At 62.0% G+C, this 20,836-nt stretch overlaps 2 protein-coding genes across 20 annotated transcripts in view; both read left to right on the plus strand.

Moving 5' to 3' along the window:
- Positions 1-4,577, plus strand: part of LOC113843485 (maestro heat-like repeat-containing protein family member 2B) — a 78,103-nt gene extending 73,526 nt beyond the window's left edge. For all 19 annotated transcript variants that reach the window (XM_072037089.1, XM_072037091.1, XM_072037092.1 and 16 more), the window contains 14 exons: positions 107-230; positions 377-510; positions 770-922; positions 1,082-1,236; positions 1,497-1,635; positions 1,832-2,022; positions 2,167-2,304; positions 2,484-2,595; positions 2,727-2,873; positions 3,172-3,354; positions 3,714-3,869; positions 3,974-4,096; positions 4,205-4,298; positions 4,448-4,577. In XM_072037089.1, coding sequence (XP_071893190.1) covers positions 107-230; positions 377-510; positions 770-922; positions 1,082-1,236; positions 1,497-1,635; positions 1,832-2,022; positions 2,167-2,304; positions 2,484-2,595; positions 2,727-2,873; positions 3,172-3,354; positions 3,714-3,869; positions 3,974-4,096; positions 4,205-4,298; positions 4,448-4,557 — 1,959 coding nt within the window. In that variant the 3' untranslated portion in view covers positions 4,558-4,577. The remainder of the gene's footprint in view (positions 1-106; positions 231-376; positions 511-769; positions 923-1,081; positions 1,237-1,496; positions 1,636-1,831; positions 2,023-2,166; positions 2,305-2,483; positions 2,596-2,726; positions 2,874-3,171; positions 3,355-3,713; positions 3,870-3,973; positions 4,097-4,204; positions 4,299-4,447) is intronic.
- A 1,069-nt stretch (positions 4,578-5,646) lies between these two features.
- LOC119716720 (maestro heat-like repeat-containing protein family member 2B) lies at positions 5,647-20,819 on the plus strand. Its single transcript, XM_038177944.2, has 41 exons — positions 5,647-7,495; positions 7,860-8,311; positions 8,492-8,607; positions 8,985-9,107; positions 9,197-9,365; positions 9,586-9,684; positions 10,055-10,209; positions 10,388-10,531; positions 10,651-10,743; positions 11,041-11,110; positions 11,220-11,333; positions 11,582-11,655; positions 11,878-11,997; positions 12,184-12,276; positions 12,431-12,584; positions 12,723-12,763; positions 12,921-13,059; positions 13,370-13,422; positions 13,533-13,643; positions 13,815-13,934; positions 14,097-14,204; positions 14,618-14,776; positions 14,973-15,095; positions 15,302-15,381; positions 15,513-15,612; positions 15,725-15,820; positions 16,134-16,238; positions 16,349-16,472; positions 16,619-16,752; positions 17,012-17,164; positions 17,324-17,478; positions 17,739-17,877; positions 18,074-18,264; positions 18,409-18,546; positions 18,726-18,837; positions 18,969-19,115; positions 19,414-19,596; positions 19,956-20,111; positions 20,216-20,338; positions 20,447-20,540; positions 20,690-20,819. The coding sequence occupies exons 2-41, from the start codon at positions 8,287-8,289 to the stop codon at positions 20,797-20,799; spliced, it is 4,743 nt and encodes a 1,580-aa protein (XP_038033872.2). The 5' UTR covers positions 5,647-7,495; positions 7,860-8,286; the 3' UTR covers positions 20,800-20,819.
- The last annotated feature ends 17 nt before the right edge of the window (positions 20,820-20,836 follow it).

Here is a 20,836-nt window from a genome sequence, read left to right on the forward strand (position 1 = left end):
GTACGAGCCCCGCGTGCCCCATTCCCTCTCCCTGCTGGCCACGGCCCGGGGAGGCGAGCAGGCACTGGGCTGCCTGCGACCTTCCTCCTGCCTCTCGCCCCCACAGAGGGAACTCGCCTGCTCGGGCTTCGGCTCCTTGCTCGGTGTGCTGGGGCCTCTGCTGAGCGACTCCCAGGCCGCGTCCCGGCGGAGGGCAGGGGCCTGCCTCAGCTGCCTTCTCCGGATCCAAGGTGAGGAAAGCGGGTTCTTCCTGGCCCCCAGCAGCCCCATCTTCTCTTCCTTCCCTGCCCAGCGAGGCCACTGCTCCCCATCCCCCTCTGTGCGTGTCTGGGCCCAGAGATTCAGTTCCCCTAACCAGGACTCCCTTCTCTCACAGCTTGTGGCCTGGCGAGGGCTCGGAGAGTGGTGCTCCAAGTGCCCCACTTGCATCAGGGCATCAGGGATCTGTGTGAGAGGCTGGACACCGTGGAGGACGGGCCTCTGCGTGAGGACCGTGCCGAAATAGCGAAGGTAACTGGCTCCAGAGAGTGGGGTGGGGTCCCAGTGCCTTTGTCAGGAGGTGCGTTTTGCACGCAGGGAAACAAGACGAGAGGAGATGGTTCTAAGCCTCTCCGCTGCAGGAAGTACGAAAAACAGCGTGTGCACAGAGGAGTGTGCCCCGAGTGCCCTCTCAATGACCAGTGAGCTGCGGAGCTCAGAGGCCCCTCGCGTCTCCTTTCTGTCCGAAAGAGCTGGAGCAGAGCCGTGACAGTCTCTCCTCTCTCTCCAGGATGTTTGCCAGTACCTCCCCCAGGGACAGGCCAGGAGCTTCATGGACTCCATCACGAAGACCTTCTCGTGCACTAACCAGCAGCGTGCACGAGCAGCTGGCGACTGGCTGATCGCATTCCTGGAGACACGCGGAAACGAAATATACCCAGAGGTACGGGAGACACTTGTTCCCCTCGGCCTTGACGTTTCTCTGCTGGCTGTCGTGCTGCGCCTCGTGTGGACTGAAGAAACGCAGCCCGAGCGCGGGGCTGAGGGGACCGCACAGGCAAAGGATACGCTGAAGTGTTCCCTCTCGCCCCTTTCCTTGCAGGTGCCTGAATTCATGAAGATCCTGTGGGAGGCCAGGCACACCGTGCAGCAGAGCCCCCTCAAGGACCTCTTCTTCAAGGCACTCTGTCTCCTGGCCGGCTTCCGCAGCCAGGCTGTGGTGGACACCCTCCTCCAGACAGAATCGCCCTCAGAGAGGTATGTGCGCTCCCCCTTGCCCCTCCGTGGCCACCAAACAGCAACCCCACGGCTTGCCTGCAGTGGGGGGATCCAGGGAAGCAGCAGGTCCCATTCCTCCCCCAGAAGCCTGAGCTCTGCGAGATTGGGCGCTCGTGTCTCTGGGGAAGCAGGCATCGTGTGCCCTGCTGCTGGCGAGGAGAGCGTTTGGTCTCTGGGGAGGGAGGGCACCAGGGGTCCCAGAGGACAGGGCTCACAGGTGAACGTCTGTTTGCTTGCAGAGACGAGCGGCTCTGGAGGAGCCTGGGCAGCAGCGACCTCGGGCCTAAGGTGCTGTATCACTTAATTTGGACACTGAACGAGGCATCTGAAGGCAGGTGTCGGCTCACGGTTGCTGCTCAACCGCTGGATCATCTCAAGGTATGCTCGTCAGCAGGAGCATCTCTACAGCTTCCCACCTGCTTTCTCACTTAGCTCAGCAGGGTGAGGGAGTTGGGGGTCACCCCAAGGTGTGAGACTTGCAGGCAGGAAGAGTCCCCCAGGGGGACAGGGGCACCACCGGGCTGGTGGGAAAGGCGGTGTTTAACAGGTTGTTTTGGCTCACATTTTCCTGCAGCTCCTCTGTGCCATCTGTGAGGTGATGTCTGCTCTGCTGACCACGAGGGAAACCCGGGACGTGCTTGTTTGCCTCTTTTTCGCCCTCCTGAAGCGGGTCAGCATGGAACTGGGGACATTGGTGCTGTTTCCCCCCCTGAGTCTTCCGGCAGAAATCTTCAAGGAAACGGAAGAAGAGGAGCTGGTGTGGGGGTAAGGAGCAGCAGGGGCAGAGAACGGGGGGCTTCAGTTCCCCAGCCAGGCATATTTGTTCGTGATGCTGAGGGAGCCAAAGGGCTGCCCTGTTTCCCAGGTGTGGAAATTTCTGAGGGTTTTCTGTGGGTTTTCGTTCGCCAGACCCTACAGCGCTGCTCTGGAACAAGTGCTGGGAAGACTCCTGGACGAGAGGTGGCAGCGGGTGCTCTGGAATCATCGAGTGTGGCCGTCCCTGGACGTGCCTCAGTGGCACTGCAACGCCGTGCAGCTCCTGACCAGGTGAGAGCCCAGTGCTGCATCTCACCTCCCCCCGGGAAGCAGCCGCAGGACCCTTCCCATGTGCCTGGGGAGCTCTCCTGGGAGGCAGGGCAGCGCCTGCACCGCAGCAGGGGACGTTTCGGGCCGCGGCCCGGGGCCTTCCCACCTGACCACGTCACCTGCTTGTGCTCTCTGTGCAGAGTGCTGCTCCGTGCCCAGCTCGTCTCACGTTTGCTGATAAACAGCTTCATGCTGTGGCTGCACTCCCCCTCGCAAAACCTGCAACTCACGGCGCTGGCTTTCTTCGCAGAGGTGAGGCGGCGCGTGGGGAAGGGCGGGCTCAGAGGGCTTTTCCAAAGAAACTGCTGCTTGGGGTGTCTCTTCATGGAAGAGACCAGCCCAGGTCCCTTCTCGGCACTGACAGAGCTTTGGCTGTCTTGTAGGTGGTGAAGGACCCGCCAGCTGAGGGGAAGCATCTCCTGAAACCCCTGGTGTGGGTCTTCCTGGAGAAGCTGAAGAGTCCGAGCCGTGCTGTGAAGCAGATGGCAGTGAGAGGCCTGGGCAGTGCTGTCAGTGGCTTGCCCAAGAAGGTGAGGTGCACTTCCCTCTGCTCTGGCTGCAGCCCCCCAGCAGAGAGCCGGGCAGGGCTGCAGGGCAGTTGGGGAGCCTGGGGCAGAGCAGCACAGGCAGATGGGGGCTTCCCAACAGCCAGGCTGCTCTCCAAGCTCAGCACGCAGCCTGCGGGGAAACCTCTTGCCAAACGTGCCAGTGCCGTTCGTCACGGGGTTGTGCCGCAGCTGCACCCCCTTGCGAAACAGCAGTGGGGAGAAAGGGTGGGCATTGCGGGCAGCAGCCGCGAGCAGCTTGTGCGCATCTTTGGCTTTGCAGTTTCGAAGGCACAAGAGGAAGATCGTGAAAGCACTGGGGCGTGAAATGGAGAAGGTGGACTGTCCTGGGGTGGCTGCGGAGAGCATGTTGGCCCTGGCAGAAATATTTGCAAAGCAGACGGCGAAGGGCTCGGGCAAGGCCTTCAAAAGCATCGCCCGCTCCACCAGGAAGTTCTTCGATGCCGTGAGTGAACCTACTTTTCTGCCACTTGTCCGAGGGGTGTGGGGTGGGCGGGGGCCTGCCTGTGCTGCGTGGAGGTGCTCCTGCAGGCAACCAGCTGCTGGGGCCCCTCTCTCTCTGCTGCGGGTGGGATGCAGCGAGGGCCCCGGCGCTCAGGTGCCATTTCTTAGGGATGGGACGAGGAAGGGACCTTCCACATGGAGGGAAGGGGCCGGAATGAGGTGACCTCGTTCCTAAAGCACCGCTGCCAACAGCGCTGCTCACACGCCCTCCGTTGTCAGTCCCTGATGCTTCGTTGTTGGAGGGAGGCTGGGAGGAGGTGCCTTCATAACCCAGCTCACAGATGGCTTTCTGGGTTGCAGGAGCAAAAGGAGCTTCGTTTTGCGGCCTTCCATCTCTACGCGGCCCTGGCTGCTGGCGCCAAGGGCGATCTCACCACGTTCTTCAGAGCAGAAGTGGAGCAGACGTATGGCAGACTCTTCCTCCACCTCCAGGACCCCAGCTGTGCAGTATCCAGTGTAAGGACCCCCTGAGCTTCTTTGCAATCCCACAGAAAGGCTCCCTGAGGAGCTGCCTCCCGGGCACGGGAGAAGGAACGACCAAGCACAATGCTCTTTTCCAGGCTTGCAGGATAGCCCTCTACAGATGCGCTCCTTTCGTCGAGCCAAAGGGGCTGGAGGTGGTCATCAGGAAGTTCATCGGGTGCAGTGGGGCAGAGCTGCAGCGCAATTTCGAATCTTACCTGGTGAGTGAGCCCTGTCCCGGGGGGATGCTGGGGCCATGGGAGTCGGAGGGCTCGGCAACGAGGCCTCTGTGGCCCAAGCAGAATTCACACCTCCCTGCTCTCCCCCAGGAGACAGCTGCTCCCGAGCTGCTGAAGAAACTGAAGCACCAGCAGGAGTCACCACAGGAGACGCGCTTCACAGATGCTACTCTCCACGTCCTTGGTGAGAGCCGGGACCGAGCTCTCTGCTCCGCTCCCACCGGGGCGGCCCAAGGGCTGCCAAGCGCTGCCCCAGCCGCCTTCCCTACGGTGCCCAGGAGGGCACGGCTAGGGGCCATATCTTGACACTGCTTCTTCTTCCCCACACTACAGAAGCCAGCGTGGAGCACCAAGAGAGCACAACGCATGCTGAAGACATCCCAGAGCATGCAGAAGATCTCTCGGGGGACACAGAAGACATCCCCGAGCTTGTAGAGGCCTGAATAAAAGTCCAGAGAGCACAGCGGGTGCAGACCGGGTCCTTCCCAGGGTGGTGTTGGTGGGAGCTGGGGCCGGGCAGCACTGCCTGTGCAAGCCTCTCAGCACTGGTGGGATGGGGAGGGTCATGGCCAAAGCACCAGTACTCTGATCCCCCCCATCCATGTCCAAATGTAGTCACAAGGCTGGGAAAAACAAGAAAACCTTGAAGAAAACTGGGAGGCCTGTAGCTTGTGTAGTCTTTCAGCCGAAAGAAAGAGACAGGTAGCCTTGAGCTAGCAGAAGCAAGGAAGGTAAGGGATAAAAGGGTCAAAAGAAGAAGGAGAAAGCCAGCTCCAGACTGGTTTTCTGACTAGAGTTACCTTTTGCTCGTAAAGGGGCATTAACATATGTTAATGTGGGATTTGGTGTCCCTCCCTCCACCGCTGCTCCTTTGTCATGAGCAAACTCAGTGGAGATAGCTTAGGTGAGCTAAGATAGCCAATCAAAAGTAACCAAAGAGAGGGTTTTCACAAGTTTGCTGCGTACAGATTATGGTGATTGGAGTCAGAGGCGTGCTTGCTTTGAGAAAGATCGCCAAGCACCTGACTCTGCAGAGTTATAGGATTCCTTATTGAATTAAAGGGCCTTCGTGTGGATTCTGACTCGGTGTGCCTATTGGCGCGGGCACGAACCTACGGACTACACAAACACGGCCTGGGGCAGAAAGAAAAGCAAAACGGGGGCAGCTGAAGGCGGCTGGGAAGGCAGCTGGGGAAACTGGGCTGGGGCAGGAAAACAGAGGTGAAATGTTGCACGCTGTAGCTCAACACCAGTCTCTGTGCACTGGTTTGGGGGCCCAATGTGGAGATGAAGTCATCAGCTGTCTCTGGGGGGCTCAAAATGAGCCTTGTTTGGCTGGTTTTCAGGCTCAGCAATGCAGGCAGAGTCCTGTGGGTTTCGGCCTTTAGAGGAGGCTCGTTGGGCAGCTGTGGGCGGCTTGAAAAGGGAGACCAGCTGCTGTGTTTTGTGGGCTCAGCCAGGCTCATTTGTCCACTTTGGGCGCTCGCACACGGAGAGTAAGCAGCGCGTTTTGGGGGCTGGGAATCGAGCCCAGTGCCAGTGTACTCCGGCTCAGAAACCCAACCCAGCGGCTGCTTTGGGGCCAAGCCCTCGGCCAGGCCAGACGGCCTGTGTTACTATGTATACAGTGCACAGTTGGGGCAGCTGGGGCATTCACATTTCAGCTCTGACAGCCATCGAGTTGCCCAGGCTGTTTGGACAAGCCCCAGCTGTAATTCCCTGCAGGCAGCTAATGACACGCACAACGCAGCCGGTCAGCGTTCACACCACGTGCGAGCACAGCACCAAGATGAAGACCGACCGTCGTGACACAGGGGGCCGGGATCAGGAACAGGGGCCGGGCCTCGCCGCGCAGCTGCCACCTGCACGGCTCCGCCTGGCGGGTGTGAGGCAGCCCCTCAGCGCCCTTCCCGAGGAGACCGTTACATGGCCGTTAGGTGGCGGTGACAGTCGTTACGTGGGCGTTACGGCTGTGAGATGGCCGCTTCTGCCTCAGCTTTTCCCTTCGTCACCAGAAGAAAGGAGTCTGACACCCAAGGCTGCGGTTCCCCGTGGTCTGAGGGCTGCCAGCCCCGTGACACTTAGCACAGGTGGCTCAGCAGTTCGTTCCGTTGGCTTGTCAAGGCAAGCAAAGTTTAATCACACGCTCACAGAATCATCTGGGTTGGAAGAGAGCTCCAAGAGCACCTAGTCCAACCTCTGACCTAACACTGACCAGTCCTCCACTAAACCATATCACATAGCTCTACATCTAAACATCTTTTAAAGACCTCCAGGGATGGTGACTCAGCCACCGAGCCCTGGGGTCACCACTAGTGACCGGCCTCCAACTGGATTCACTCCATTCACCACGACTCTTTGGGCTGGGCTATTCAGCTAGATTTTAGCCCAACGAAGCGTACACCAGTCCAAGCCATGAGCAGCCAGTTTCTGGAGGAGAATGCTGTGGGAAATGGCGTCAAAAGCCTTACTGAAGTCGAGATAGACCACAGCCACAGCCTTTCCCTCGTCCACTAAGCGCGTCACTTTGTCATAGCCGGAGATCAGGTTCGCCAAGCAGGACCTGCCTTTCATAAACCCATGCTGACTGGGCCTGATCTGGGCCTGCTTGCCCTTTAAGCGCCGTGTGATGACACTCAAGATAATCTGCTCCATGAGCTTCCCCAGCACTGAGGTCACACTGACAGGCCTATAGTTCCGCGGGTCTGCCCTCCGGCCCTTCTTGTAGATGGGCGTCACATTTGCTAGCCGCCAGTCAGCTGGGACCTCCCCTGATAGCCAGGACTGCTGCTAAGTGATGGGAAGCGACTTGGCCAGCTCTTCTGCCAGTTCTCTCAGTACCCTCAGGTGGATCCTATCTGGCCCCTTTGACTTCCATACATCTAAGTGCCGTAGCAGGTCGCCAACCATTTCCTTGTGGATTATGAGGGCCACATTCTGCTCCCCATCCCCTGCCACAAAGTCAGAGGGCTGGGTACCCAAGAGAACCACTGGTCTTGTCGCTGAAGACTGAGGCAAAGAAGGCATTAAGCACCTCAGCCTTTTCCTCAGTGGGGGCTTCCCTATGGCCAGCCTGCTCTCCAAGCTCAGCACGCAGCCTGTGGGGAAACCTCCTGCCAAACGTGCCAGTGCCGTTCGTCACGGGGTTGTGCCGCAGCTGCACCCCCTTGCGAAACAGAAGTGGAGAGAAAGAGTGGGCATTGCGGGCAGCAGCCGCGAGCAGCTTGTGCGCATCTTTGGCTTCGCAGTTTCGAAGGCACATGAGGCAGACCATGGAAGCACTGGGGCGTGAAATGGAGAAGGTGAACTATCCAGAGGTGGCTGCGGAGAGCATGTTGGCGCTGGCAGAAATACTTGGAAAGCTGATGGCGAATGGCTTGGGTGAGGCCTTCAGAAGAATAGCCTGCTTCTCCAGCTGAAATCAGCTGGAAGTGAGCTCCTGCCCCCTCCTCAGTGAGCAGCATCTGTGCTGTCTGCGCTGAGGAATTTGTGGGGAGGACCTGGGGACGCAGCAGCTGGGAGCGGAGGCCTGTGGCTGCTGCCTGTGGCCCCACTGCCCCAAAACAGCTCCAGGGGAAGGAAGGAGGGCTCTGTGCGGCCCGGGATGTGTCAGTCACGGAGCCGGGCTGGTGGCATCGTGCCACGGGAGGGTTGGGAGGGCCCTGGCCTTTGCTCCCCATCCCCCTCTGTGCGTGTCTGGGCGCAGAGACTCAGTTCCCCTAACCAGGACTCCCTTCTCTCACAGCTTGTGGCCTGACGAGGACTGGGAGAGTGGTGCTCCAAGTGCCTGACTTCAAGGAGCTGTGTGAGAGGCTGGAGACCATGGAGGACGGGTCTCCATGTGAGAGACCCTCTGTGCCCTTGGGGCAGGGGCTCGTCCCAGCCCTGCTCCGGACCTTTTTCCAGACAAACACTGTCTCATGGTGCACAGAAACTTCTTTCTTTGGAGACAATCAGGCAAAGGCACGGAGGGGAGCAGCGCTGCCACCTCCGGCCCTGCCCTGTGACGTGTCCCCGTATCTGTGGCAACCCTCTGTGAGGCGCGAGGCCCCTCAGCGAGGTCACAATGGCTGGGTGCCTTATAAGTGCTGCGGTGAGGGCAGGTGGCCCATTGCCTCTCGGCGGCCACAGGAGGAGGACCCGGAGAGAGATTCTGGGGTGATCCTGCTGTGATGGAGAGGCTGAGAGGATTTTTTGGTAAGGGGCAGTGGGAGGCCGGGGGCTGCATCCCCATGAGTTCCCAGCACCACCAGAGATGGGTCCCCAGCCTGTGCTCTTGGTGCTGGGAGGATGCCTGCCCCACCTGGTGCGAATCCCCACAGCCAGCCAAGCTGATGCAAACTGGTTGTTTCCTTCCATCTTCCTTTGCTTGTGTAGGGATCAGGACTAGACGAAGACGTCACAGGAACGGTGGCAGAGAGACGGGGTCTGAGACTCTTGCCACCTCTGCCGCCGTCGTGACTTCCTTGTTGAAGAAGCTGCAAGACAGAGAGGTGAGCTGCGCACATCCTGCTGTGCCGTGGGGGGTTGAGGGCTCCCCTCCACCCTCAACGCAGGGGTCTTGCCTGCTGGCCCCTCCGGTGTCCTGCTGCTGGGCTGACGCTGCTGCGCTGCCTCCTTTCACGCAGCAGCTCAGCCTGGAGCTGCCCAAGCCTCCGTCCTTGTCCTAGCCCTGCACCGTGGTCCCAGGCTGGCGCCTGGTGCTCGGTCGCTTCCCAGGGCTGCTGCTCCCTCGGCTCCTTGGTGTAGCTGGACGCAAGCTGGGACAGGACGCGCTGGTGCTGCCTGTGGGCTCTCCAGAGTGAGGGGCAGCAGCTCGCAGCTGCCCGGGAATAAGGGCAAAGCAAGAGGTGTCGTGGTCTCTCCCTAGGGTGAGCGAGCGGAGACTTACCGCCGCCTCGAGCACGTCTTGCAAGGAGATGACACCCGTCTGCGGAGCGGCGTTGTCAACCGAGTGCTCGCAGAGGTGTCTGGAGACATGAAGGCAGCCCAGGTGAGCTTGTTCTCTAGGAGGACGAACGGAGCAGCCCGCCTCTCCCCAGCTTTCTCCTGGGCAGCATTTCAGCTGTGGCTCTTTTTCAGGGCGCGATGACCGAAGTGACAGCAGCTGCTGGTGACGTCCTGGTGGCTCTGGCTCGTTCCCACTTCGAGTTTGTGATGTCCGAGCTCCAGGGCCACCTGAAGAGCATGAGGGGAGGAGCATGCCAGGAGTTTGTGCTCAGCACCTTGAGCAAACTGGCCAGCAGCTATGGTATGGCCCCTTTGGCCTCGTGCTCTGGGAGATGGTCCGTGACGGCCAGGAGCAGGGCCCCTGCCCCTCCCTGAAGGCTATTTTGGGCCGGCGGGCTGTGGGCTTGTGGCACCTCCTCGCCCGGAGCTGGGATTTCTCCCCAGCCCTCCTGCCCGCGGTGCTGCTCTGGCTCTGGCTGACCGTGGCTCCCTCTGTCCCTCTGCCCGTCCTCTCTCTGCAGCCCTGCGGTGCATCCCCTTCGCCCAAATGACGCTCGCTGCTCTGCACGCCGTGCTGAGCCACGTGGAGAGCAGCCGGATCCTGCGCGCCATCTGCAGTGGTGAGTAGAGGGGAAGGGGCCGGGCGGGCTCTCGCTGCCTCGCTCCGATCGGATGGCGGCGTGGTCCTGCGCTGGGGGGCAAATTTGGGAAGGGCAGGGCGGGGGCTGCAATGCTAAGTGCTGGAGGGGAAGAGGCCTGCGAGGAGGAGGAGGAGGAGGAGGAGGAGGAGGAGGTAGAGAAGGAGGCTGAGGTGCAGTGGGCAGGAGGGGAGAAGGGGCACCGTAGTTTAGTCCAGATGCCTGGAGCACAGCACTTGCCGGTCCCGAGCCGAAGCCTGGCGAGCCAGGGACTGCTCCACGCGGGCGTGGGCGAGGGAGCCGGGCACGCTGCCTGTTGCCGGCTTTGACGAGCTCCTTTCTTGTGGTGCAGTGCTGGAGCAGTGGTCGAGGGCGATCAACGCTTACTTCAACGCCTGGGAGCAGTGCCCCTTCCCTCGCATCGGGGAGGCGCAGCTCTGCGAGCAGGTGTACGACCTGTTCTGCCACGCGGTGGGAAACTGGCTGGGCCGTGACGAGGAGGAGGAGGTGAGAGCTGCTGGCCCTTTGGCAGGGGAACGCTTGCTGTCCTCTGGAGAGAGCCAGAGATGTCTCTCCTCTGGAGAGAAGGGAAAGGGAAAGCCCCCTGTGGGCAAGGCAGGCATGTGCTGGGGGACGCCGAGTGCTGCACAGCCCTCAGAGCATCTCGCCTCTCTTCCCTCTGCAGGACAAGCAGGCCGTCTTGGGAGCAGTGGCTGCTATGATGGCCGTCGTCCTCCGTGATGCACAGCACCAGGACAACGTGTGGAAGCAGGTCTTCTGGCTCCTGCGGCAGTACCAGGAGCTCCAGGAGACTTGCCGGGTGACAGAGGTGAGGCGTTGCGCGGGGTCTGGTGCAGCTGTGGGCAGGGCTTCCCCATGCCACAGGCGTGCTGGGTTTCTTCCTTCCCACGTGCCTTTAACCCGCTCGTCCTCTCCCTTCTCTTGTAGAGCCTCCGTTATTTCCTGACGACCTTGGAGGAACTTCACGCTGTCGCCCCCCAGGACAAGCTCCGTGCCATCGCTGCTGCTGTGCACCACCAGGTAAAGGGAGCCCGTGCCTGTGCCGCTGGCCCAGGTCCTGCAGGCCGCATTGCCACAGACGGGGCGGGCAGGGCAGGGCAGGGCGTCCTTCCACCAGGACCTTCCTGGAGCTGCCTCGAGGCTGTGAGCACCCCGATCCTGGATGTTTTGCGCAGGCCCGAGGGGCAGCTCAGTTCCTTCAGCCGTTTCCCCCTCAGCCACCTGGCAGGAGGCCTCTGGAGTGCCGGGACCCAAAAGGCAGCCTCTGATGGCTGCTCTGCCTGCGATCGGTCTCTAAAATGGACCTTTTTCCCACAGATTGTGGAGGAGGCCAGGCAGCACAGCGCAGGCCACAAAGAAGAACTGAGGCAGTGCATTGTGCTTCAAGGTAAGGGAGGGAAGGGGACGATGCCCGTCGCGTGCTCGCAACTTCCTTGTGAACCTCAGCCGTGGGGTTTTGCTGACTATTCACGCAAAACGTGGTGTCCTGCCCGCAGCTCGAATCTGCCCGGAGGAGACAATCATGTTCCTGCTGTCCCACCTGAGCAGCGAGGACGAGGGCACCCGCAGGACAGCGCTGACTCTGCTGGGAGCTGTGGCACGCACTGACGGTCAGTACCACAGGCCAGGCCTGGGGCAGTCGGGGGGCTGAAGCTATCTGCTGTCGGAGCTTTCAGGCCCGGCAAGGCAGTAGTAGCTGCAGAAACAAAGTCCTTCTGGGACGCCAGTGCTTCCCCTGCAGTCAGAGCCCAGCCCTGCCGTGCTGTCCCGCTTGTGCGTGAGAAGCCTGGGAGCTTCGAGGGATCCCTTCTGCCATCTGAGCCCTGCCTGAACGCGGACCTCTCTGTGTCTCTTGTAGAGCCTGCAGTGAGAGAGAAGCTGCCCCTAATGGTAGAGGCCGTGCAGCCCTTGTTCATTGAGGCCAGCACCCAGGTGAGCTCATTTGGGAAGGAACAGCGAGAGCAGTGGGGCAGGGCAAGCCCCCCGAGCCGGCAGGTTGTGGAGCTGTACAAAGCCGAGCCCCGAGCCCAGGCAGCGAAGGCTTCTCCTGCGCGCTCGGTGCCTCTCCATGGGCTGCGGGGGCTGCCCCAGGCGAAGGTGGCTTCCCTGTGGCTGCTGGCGGGGCAGACCGTAACCACAGCGTCCCCTTGGCAGGTGAGGAGCGCGCTCCTGGGTTTCATCAGGGACCTGCTCAGCGTCAGCATCCCGAGCTGCTTGGCGTGGGAAGCGGTGGCGCACATCTTTGTCGAGTTCAGGCGGGCCTCGGACAGACTGGTAAGGACAGAGCGGGACACCCGCGGCTCGGTCCCGTGCCCAGGCTGTGCCGAGAGCTCCCTCAGTGCAGCGCTCGCTGCTCCCGAGCTGGGGCTGGGACGTGGGGCCTGGCCATCCTCCTCCTCCACAGAGCCTCCTGAGGCAGGAGCTGGGAGTAACGGGGGGTTTCCCAACGCTGTCTTGCAGGCAGTAGAAGACCTCCAAGAAGAAAGAGACCTTCGGGCCCAGTGCATAGATGTCCTGGAGTCTCTGGATGTCTCCGTTGGAGGCATGACCCAAGTAAGTGGTCCTGCTCCCCGCTGCTGCAGCCGCTGTGCACCTGCAGGGTGTTTTGGCCAGCCCTCGCCTGCCCCTTTTGGGGAAAGCCGTCCTTTCCCGCTCCGAGCCGCGATGGGCATGCTGACGTGCCAAACTGCCTCCTCTTCCTCTGCAGCTCTTGTGGCCACGGCTCCTGCAGTACATGGTGCCGGCCCAGTACTGCGGCCTGCTGCTCCCGCTGTCCCGCTGTCTCCAAGCCGTGATCGAGAGACAGAAGCAAACAGAAGGGCAAGAGGACAGCGAGAAGCCTGATGCTGCCCAGGGGCAAGGTGAGAGCAGAAAGTGCCCCAGCAACGTGTGCCGGGCTCGGCCAGGGGCTCCCTCCCAGCTGCATGGGGGCGTCGAAGGTGCGAGGGGCTGGGGGCGAGGTGCTCAGGGGCTCACCCTGCCTTTCTTCCTCCTTGCAGACAAGACGCCCACGCCACAGGCGCTCCTGGTTCAGCTGCTGGTGAGTAGCGGGGCCGCGGGGAAAGAGCTTTTCTGGCCAGGGGCAGGGGGAGGTGCTGGGGCAGGGCTGCTTTTGCTTTTTGGAGTCGAGCTCCCTGGTGGGAGAAGCCGCGTCCCCGGCGGAAGGAGTGAGCCCGTCTCTCTCTGTCCTCACCTAGGTGGTGGCGGCTTCTGCTGGGTGCGGAGAATGCGGGGCCGCTGCCCTACAGCTGCTGCAGGCCCTGCAGAGCAGGATCCACAGATCCCTGAGGGACCTGTGGCCCATGCGCATCCCCTGCATGCTGCAGTACCTGGAAGGTAAGGTGCTAGTGTGGAGCGCCGGGCTCAGGAGAGCTGGAGGGGGCAGGAAAAGAGCCTCCCTCCCAGCACGGCGGAGGGGAACCGCTGCCGTCCCCCTTCCGGGCAGCCAGCGTGGAGGCTGGGATCTGCTGGGATCGGCTTGCCCCTGGGGTCTGCAGCCTGGCAAGAGCTGTGGTGCAGGCAGTCTGAGGCCCTGTCAAGCCTGGGACTTGTGGGGGTCTGGGCTCCCAGGGAAGGAGAGCGCGGAACTCTTCCCTGGTGCTGGCTCAAGTGACAGCGAGGGATTTTGCTTCCTCTTGCTTTGCAGAGCATCCAGAGGGCTCCCTGGACTCCGAAGAGTGGCAGTGCTATCTGCTTAAGGTACAGCATCCCCGGGGGTGAGGCTGCGGGCAGTTGTGCCCCCGCCGCTCCTGTGCAAGGCCCGGGCAAAGGGCGAGACAACATTGGCCTCCTGTCGTGTTCCCCCCCAGTTCCTGACGGAGTCAGCGGAGGAGATGCAGGAGGACCAGCCATGGATCGTGTGCCTGAGCCGGGAGCTGAGCCAGCAGCTGAGCAGCTCCTCCAGCAGCAAGGAGGACAAGGTTTGTTCCCTGCCTGCGCCCTCCTGGCAGCACAGCCCGGGGCACCCGGCTCCGGGGCTGGGGCTGAAGGAGCGCGTTCCCGTGCGGGCTGTCGGCACCGCTCCCCCTGCCCTCGCCCCAAAGGTGCTTCCCTCCGCTACCACGGCTCGGGCTCGGGCTCTTCTCTTGCAGGAGTTCCTGTACCGGGCTCTCGGCACGGTGCTGGCCTCTTGTCGGCGGCTCACCCACGTCCAAGGGCAGCTGCTGAAATACTTGAAAGAAACGGATGCCACCAGGCCGTGTGACAAACAGGTGAAGGTTCCTCTCCCTCTCCTGCCCCCGCTCTGCCCAGTGTCCCCATGTCCCTGCTCCGGACCTTTTCCATTTCCTGGGAGCTGCCGTTTCCCTCGGGCAATGTCCTGCCTTGCCGTCGTACGCGTGCCAGAGCTCACTCCCATTTCTCCGTCATTGCAGGGAATAGCTTCCGTGGTCTCCTACGCTGCTGAGCGCCACTTCTACGTGGCCCTGGATGCAATGAGCATGGTCCGCAAGGCGCTCATCAAATTCGGCAGACGGCAAAGGGTAATGGCTGCAGGCTTTGAGTGTTCGGCCTTCTCTTGCCCTCTTTTCACTTCCCGAACGGTGGTGGCCGAGTCGTGGCACCCACGTTGCACTTGTCCCTCCCGGCAGAGCTACCTAAGACGCCTGCCCCCTGCAGAAAGCTGAGGGCCAGGAGCCCTGTGAGCTGTGGCTGGCTCTGCCCCTAGCCTGGGGGCCACGGGCAAGCCTTCCACGGCCAGCACACCCCTGACGGGCACGGGCTGCTCGCCTCAGGGCAGGACCGGGACAAACTCCTTCAGATGCTTTTCCACGGCCCTGCACAGCCGAGCCAGACAGCTCCCTCACAGCCCCGCTCCCCAGCCCCACAAATTGGCGGCGGCCCGGGGCACAGCAGGGCATCGGACTGACATCTCGGGGCATCTTTGTCAACACAGCTGCCGGACAGGGAGCGGAGACATCAGGCCACATGGGCTGCAGTCATGCTTACCTATGGCAAGATTGCACTGCGTGCGCCCAAGGCAGAACTGCTGGACTGCGTGGAGAAATGCATCCTGGCCAACATCCTGGAGCTCTTCCATGCCTGCAGAACAAAGGTAGGGGCGTGGGGCACAGAGGAAGGAGCAGGGAGGGCTGGGTGCCCCCACGTGCCGAGATGGACGGCCTCTTTCTGAGCGTCCCCTGCGTGCTTTGTCCTGAACGTCCAGCCCCAGCCCCGAAGAAGCCCTCGCCCGTGCTCCTCTCCCAGCTCTCCAAGCAGTTCAACTGGTGTTTTTCTCTCTCCGGTCTCAGGAGCTGCAGCACAAGCTCGCCCTGGTGAACAGTATCCAGGAGGTCACCCGTGCCATCCAGGTTGTGGACACCAAGCAGAGATTCAGGCTCTGCAAGAAGCCGGAGGTGCTGAACGTCCTGCTGGTGAGTGCCTGGAGCTGGGGCTGCCCGCAGGGGAGGCAGCTTTTCCCGGAGGTCTCCAGCGGCCACCCCCCAGCTCCTCGTCCCCAGCTGCTGGGCCCTGGGGCGCTGGCACTCGGTGGCTCCGTGGTGGCCGTGGGGATGAAGGGGCTGGTGCGGGCCCCTCCGTGCCCCTGCCCACCCTGAGTGCGTCTCTCTGGGCCTTGCAGGACCTGATGAGGGAGGATGGCTGCGACAGCCCTGTGTCCCGAGTGCATCTCAAGGTGCTTCGGCTGCTGGAGCAGTTGAGGTGAGCTCTGTGCCCCAGGCTGGGGGGGCCGGCTCTGGGGCTCAAACCCAGCTGGCATTTGGGCCACTCTGGAGACAGCTGGTAAAGCCCCTCACTGTTTTACTGTTTTCTCCCCCTTTTTCTGCATCCAGCAAGCTGGAGCCTCGCGTGGACTGGGAGAAGAGGTGCTCCCAGGTGGCCGTGTGCTGCTGGAGAGTCCTGTCGTGCCCTCCTGCGGACACAGAGCTGCAGGTACCTGCCAGCCCTTCCCTGCACACCTCTCCGTCGGGATCGCACCTCAGCGCTCCCTGTGCTCTGGCAGCTGCCGCGGTGCTGAACCTCAGTCCTCCTTTCCCGCTTTCAGCCTCTGCAAGCGTCGTGTGAGGAAGCTCTGGGCCAGCTGATGTCAGCCTTCCTCCAAGCGGAAGGCACCTCCCGCGCCTTCGCGGACATGGTCTCGGTGAGTAGCCGTGGGGCAGAGCTGGGGCCTTCGGGGATGCTCCGAGGGGGATCCGTTCCCTGCTGCGATGCCAGGGCAGGCAAAGGAACGGGCCCCGCGGGAGGCAGAGCCAAGAGCCAGGCTGGCACAGGGAGATGCCGGTGGGGAAACGGCTCCTGGGGGAGGGCAGGGGGGTGGCAGTGCCGGTGCTTGGCGGGGCTGGGGCCACGCGGAGCCCCAGGGCAGGGGCCAGGAGAGGAGGGAGGGAGGCAGAGAGGGGTGGCGGGGGGAGAAAGAAGGACGCCCGTCACGAGACACGTCTGCTCCACCCCAGGTCTTGCTGCACCAACTCACCTCAAGGAACGCGTGGCAGCAAGAGAGGGCCCTGCAGCTCTGCGCCCAGCTGCTGGGCACTTACGAAGAGCTCTTCAAGTGCTCGGTGAGTACGAGCCCCGCGTGCCCCATTCCCTCTCCCTGCTGGCCACGGCCCGGGGAGGCGAGCAGGCACTGGGCTGCCTGCGACCTTCCTCCTGCCTCTCGCCCCCACAGAGGGAACTCGCCTGCTCGGGCTTCGGCTCCTTGCTCGGTGTGCTGGGGCCTCTGCTGAGCGACTCCCAGGCCGCGTCCCGGCGGAGGGCAGGGGCCTGCCTCAGCTGCCTTCTCCGGATCCAAGGTGAGGAAAGCGGGTTCTTCCTGGCCCCCAGCAGCCCCATCTTCTCTTCCTTCCCTGCCCAGCGAGGCCACTGCTCCCCATCCCCCTCTGTGCGTGTCTGGGCCCAGAGATTCAGTTCCCCTAACCAGGACTCCCTTCTCTCACAGCTTGTGGCCTGGCGAGGGCTCGGAGAGTGGTGCTCCAAGTGCCCCACTTGCATCAGGGCATCAGGGATCTGTGTGAGAGGCTGGACACCGTGGAGGACGGGCCTCTGCGTGAGGACCGTGCCGAAATAGCGAAGGTAACTGGCTCCAGAGAGTGGGGTGGGGTCCCAGTGCCTTTGTCAGGAGGTGCGTTTTGCACGCAGGGAAACAAGACGAGAGGAGATGGTTCTAAGCCTCTCCGCTGCAGGAAGTACGAAAAACAGCGTGTGCACAGAGGAGTGTGCCCCGAGTGCCCTCTCAATGACCAGTGAGCTGCGGAGCTCAGAGGCCCCTCGCGTCTCCTTTCTGTCCGAAAGAGCTGGAGCAGAGCCGTGACAGTCTCTCCTCTCTCTCCAGGATGTTTGCCAGTACCTCCCCCAGGGACAGGCCAGGAGCTTCATGGACTCCATCACGAAGACCTTCTCGTGCACTAACCAGCAGCGTGCACGAGCAGCTGGCGACTGGCTGATCGCATTCCTGGAGACACGAGGAAACGAAATATACCCAGAGGTACGGGAGACACTTGTTCCCCTCGGCCTTGACTTTTCTCTGCTGGCTGTCGTGCTGCGCCTCGTGTGGACTGAAGAAACGCAGCCCGAGCGCGGGGCTGAGGGGACCGCACAGGCAAAGGATACGCTGAAGTGTTCCCTCTCGCCCCTTTCCTTGCAGGTGCCTGAATTCATGAAGATCCTGTGGGAGGCCAGGCACACCGTGCAGCAGAGCCCCCTCAAGGACCTCTTCTTCAAGGCACTCTGTCTCCTGGCCGGCTTCCGCAGCCAGGCTGTGGTGGACACCCTCCTCCAGACAGAATCGCCCTCAGAGAGGTATGTGCGCTCCCCCTTGCCCCTCCGTGGCCACCAAACAGCAACCCCACGGCTTGCCTGCAGTGGGGGGATCCAGGGAAGCAGCAGGTCCCATTCCTCCCCCAGAAGCCTGAGCTCTGCGAGATCGGGCGCTCGTGTCTCTGGGGAAGCAGGCATCGTGTGCCCTGCTGCTGGCGAGGAGAGCGTTTGGCCTCTGGGGAGGGAGGGCACCAGGGGTCCCAGAGGACAGGGCTCACAGGTGAACGTCTGTTTGCTTGCAGAGACGAGCGGCTCTGGAGGAGCCTGGGCAGCAGCGACCTCGGGCCTAAGGTGCTGTATCACTTAATTTGGACACTGAACGAGGCATCTGAAGGCAGGTGTCGGCTCACGGTTGCTGCTCAACCGCTGGATCATCTCAAGGTATGCTCGTCAGCAGGAGCATCTCTACAGCTTCCCACCTGCTTTCTCACTTAGCTCAGCAGGGTGAGGGAGTTGGGGGTCACCCCAAGGTGTGAGACTTGCAGGCAGGAAGAGTCCCCCAGGGGGACAGGGGCACCACCAGGCTGGTGGGAAAGGCGGTGTTTAACAGGTTGTTTTGGCTCACATTTTCCTGCAGCTCCTCTGTGCCATCTGTGAGGTGATGTCTGCTCTGCTGACCACGAGGGAAACCCGGGACGTGCTTGTTTGCCTCTTTTTCGCCCTCCTGAAGCGGGTCAGCATGGAACTGGGGACATTGGTGCTGTTTCCCCCCCTGAGTCTTCCGGCAGAAATCTTCAAGGAAACGGAAGAAGAGGAGCTGGTGTGGGGGTAAGGAGCAGCAGGGGCAGAGAACGGGGGGCTTCAGTTCCCCAGCCAGGCATATTTGTTCGTGATGCTGAGGGAGCCAAAGGGCTGCCCTGTTTCCCAGGTGTGGAAATTTCTGAGGGTTTTCTGTGGGTTTTCGTTCGCCAGACCCTACAGCGCTGCTCTGGAACAAGTGCTGGGAAGACTCCTGGACGAGAGGTGGCAGCGGGTGCTCTGGAATCATCGAGTGTGGCCGTCCCTGGACGTGCCTCAGTGGCACTGCAACGCCGTGCAGCTCCTGACCAGGTGAGAGCCCAGTGCTGCATCTCACCTCCCCCCGGGAAGCAGCCGCAGGACCCTTCCCATGTGCCTGGGGAGCTCTCCTGGGAGGCAGGGCAGCGCCTGCACCGCAGCAGGGGACGTTTCGGGCCGCGGCCCGGGGCCTTCCCACCTGACCACGTCACCTGCTTGTGCTCTCTGTGCAGAGTGCTGCTCCGTGCCCAGCTCGTCTCACGTTTGCTGATAAACAGCTTCATGCTGTGGCTGCACTCCCCCTCGCAAAACCTGCAACTCACGGCGCTGGCTTTCTTCGCAGAGGTGAGGCGGCGCGTGGGGAAGGGCGGGCTCAGAGGGCTTTTCCAAAGAAACTGCTGCTTGGGGTGTCTCTTCATGGAAGAGACCAGCCCAGGTCCCTTCTCGGCACTGACAGAGCTTTGGCTGTCTTGTAGGTGGTGAAGGACCCGCCAGCTGAGGGGAAGCATCTCCTGAAGCCCCTGGTGTGGGTCTTCCTGGAGAAGCTGAAGAGTCCGAGCCGTGCTGTGAAGCAGATGGCAGCGAGAGGCCTGGGCCGTGCTGTCAGTGGCTTGCCCAAGAAGGTGAGGTGCACTTCCCTCTGCTCTGGCTGCAGCCCCCCAGCAGAGAGCCGGGCAGGGCTGCAGGGCAGTTGGGGAGCCTGGGGCAGAGCAGCACAGGCAGATGGGGGCTTCCCAACAGCCAGGCTGCTCTCCAAGCTCAGCACGCAGCCTGCGGGGAAACCTCTTGCCAAACGTGCCAGTGCCGTTCGTCACGGGGTTGTGCCGCAGCTGCACCCCCTTGCGAAACAGCAGTGGGGAGAAAGGGTGGGCATTGCGGGCAGCAGCCGCGAGCAGCTTGTGCGCATCTTTGGCTTCGCAGTTTCGAAGGCACAAGAGGAAGATCGTGAAAGCACTGGGGCGTGAAATGGAGAAGGTGGACTGTCCTGGGGTGGCTGCGGAGAGCATGTTGGCCCTGGCAGAAATATTTGCAAAGCAGACGGCGAAGGGCTCGGGCAAGGCCTTCAAAAGCATCGCCCGCTCCACCAGGAAGTTCTTCGATGCCGTGAGTGAACCTACTTTTCTGCCACTTGTCCGAGGGGTGTGGGGTGGGCGGGGGCCTGCCTGTGCTGCGTGGAGGTGCTCCTGCAGGCAACCAGCTGCTGGGGCCCCTCTCTCTCTGCTGCGGGTGGGACGCAGCGAGGGCCCCGGCGCTCAGGTGCCATTTCTTAGGGATGGGACGAGGAAGGGACCTTCCACATGGAGGGAAGGGGCCGGAATGAGGTGACCTCGTTCCTAAAGCACCGCTGCCAACAGCGCTGCTCACACGCCCTCCGTTGTCAGTCCCTGATGCTTCGTTGTTGGAGGGAGGCTGGGAGGAGGTGCCTTCATAACCCAGCTCACAGATGGCTTTCTGGGTTGCAGGAGCAAAAGGAGCTTCGTTTTGCGGCCTTCCATCTCTACGCGGCCCTGGCTGCTGGCGCCAAGGGCGATCTCACCACGTTCTTCAGAGCAGAAGTGGAGCAGACGTATGGCAGACTCTTCCTCCACCTCCAGGACCCCAGCTGTGCAGTATCCAGTGTAAGGACCCCCTGAGCTTCTTTGCAATCCCACAGAAAGGCTCCCTGAGGAGCTGCCTCCCGGGCACGGGAGAAGGAACGACCAAGCACAATGCTCTTTTCCAGGCTTGCAGGATAGCCCTCTACAGATGCGCTCCTTTCGTCGAGCCAAAGGGGCTGGAGGTGGTCATCAGGAAGTTCATCGGGTGCAGTGGGGCAGAGCTGCAGCGCAATTTCGAATCTTACCTGGTGAGTGAGCCCTGTCCCGGGGGGATGCTGGGGCCATGGGAGTCGGAGGGCTCGGCAACGAGGCCTCTGTGGCCCAAGCAGAATTCACACCTCCCTGCTCTCCCCCAGGAGACAGCTGCTCCCGAGCTGCTGAAGAAACTGAAGCACCAGCAGGAGTCACCACAGGAGACGCGCTTCACAGATGCCACTCTCCACGTCCTTGGTGAGAGCCGGGACCGAGCTCTCTGCTCCGCTCCCACCGGGGCGGCCCAAGGGCTGCCAAGCGCTGCCCCAGCCGCCTTCCCTACGGTGCCCAGGAGGGCACAGCCAGGGGCCATATCTTGACACTGCTTCTTCTTCCCCACACTACAGAAGCCAGCGTGGAGCACCAAGAGAGCACAACGCATGCTGAAGACATCCCAGAGCATGCAGAAGATCTCTCGGGGGACACAGAAGACATCCCCGAGCTTGTAGAGGCCTGAATAAAAGTCCAGAGAGCACAGCGGGTGCAGACCGGGT

This window comes from Anas platyrhynchos, chromosome 4, assembly GCF_047663525.1.
Source record: "Anas platyrhynchos isolate ZD024472 breed Pekin duck chromosome 4, IASCAAS_PekinDuck_T2T, whole genome shotgun sequence".
NCBI classification, from domain to species: Eukaryota; Metazoa; Chordata; class Aves; order Anseriformes; family Anatidae; genus Anas; species Anas platyrhynchos.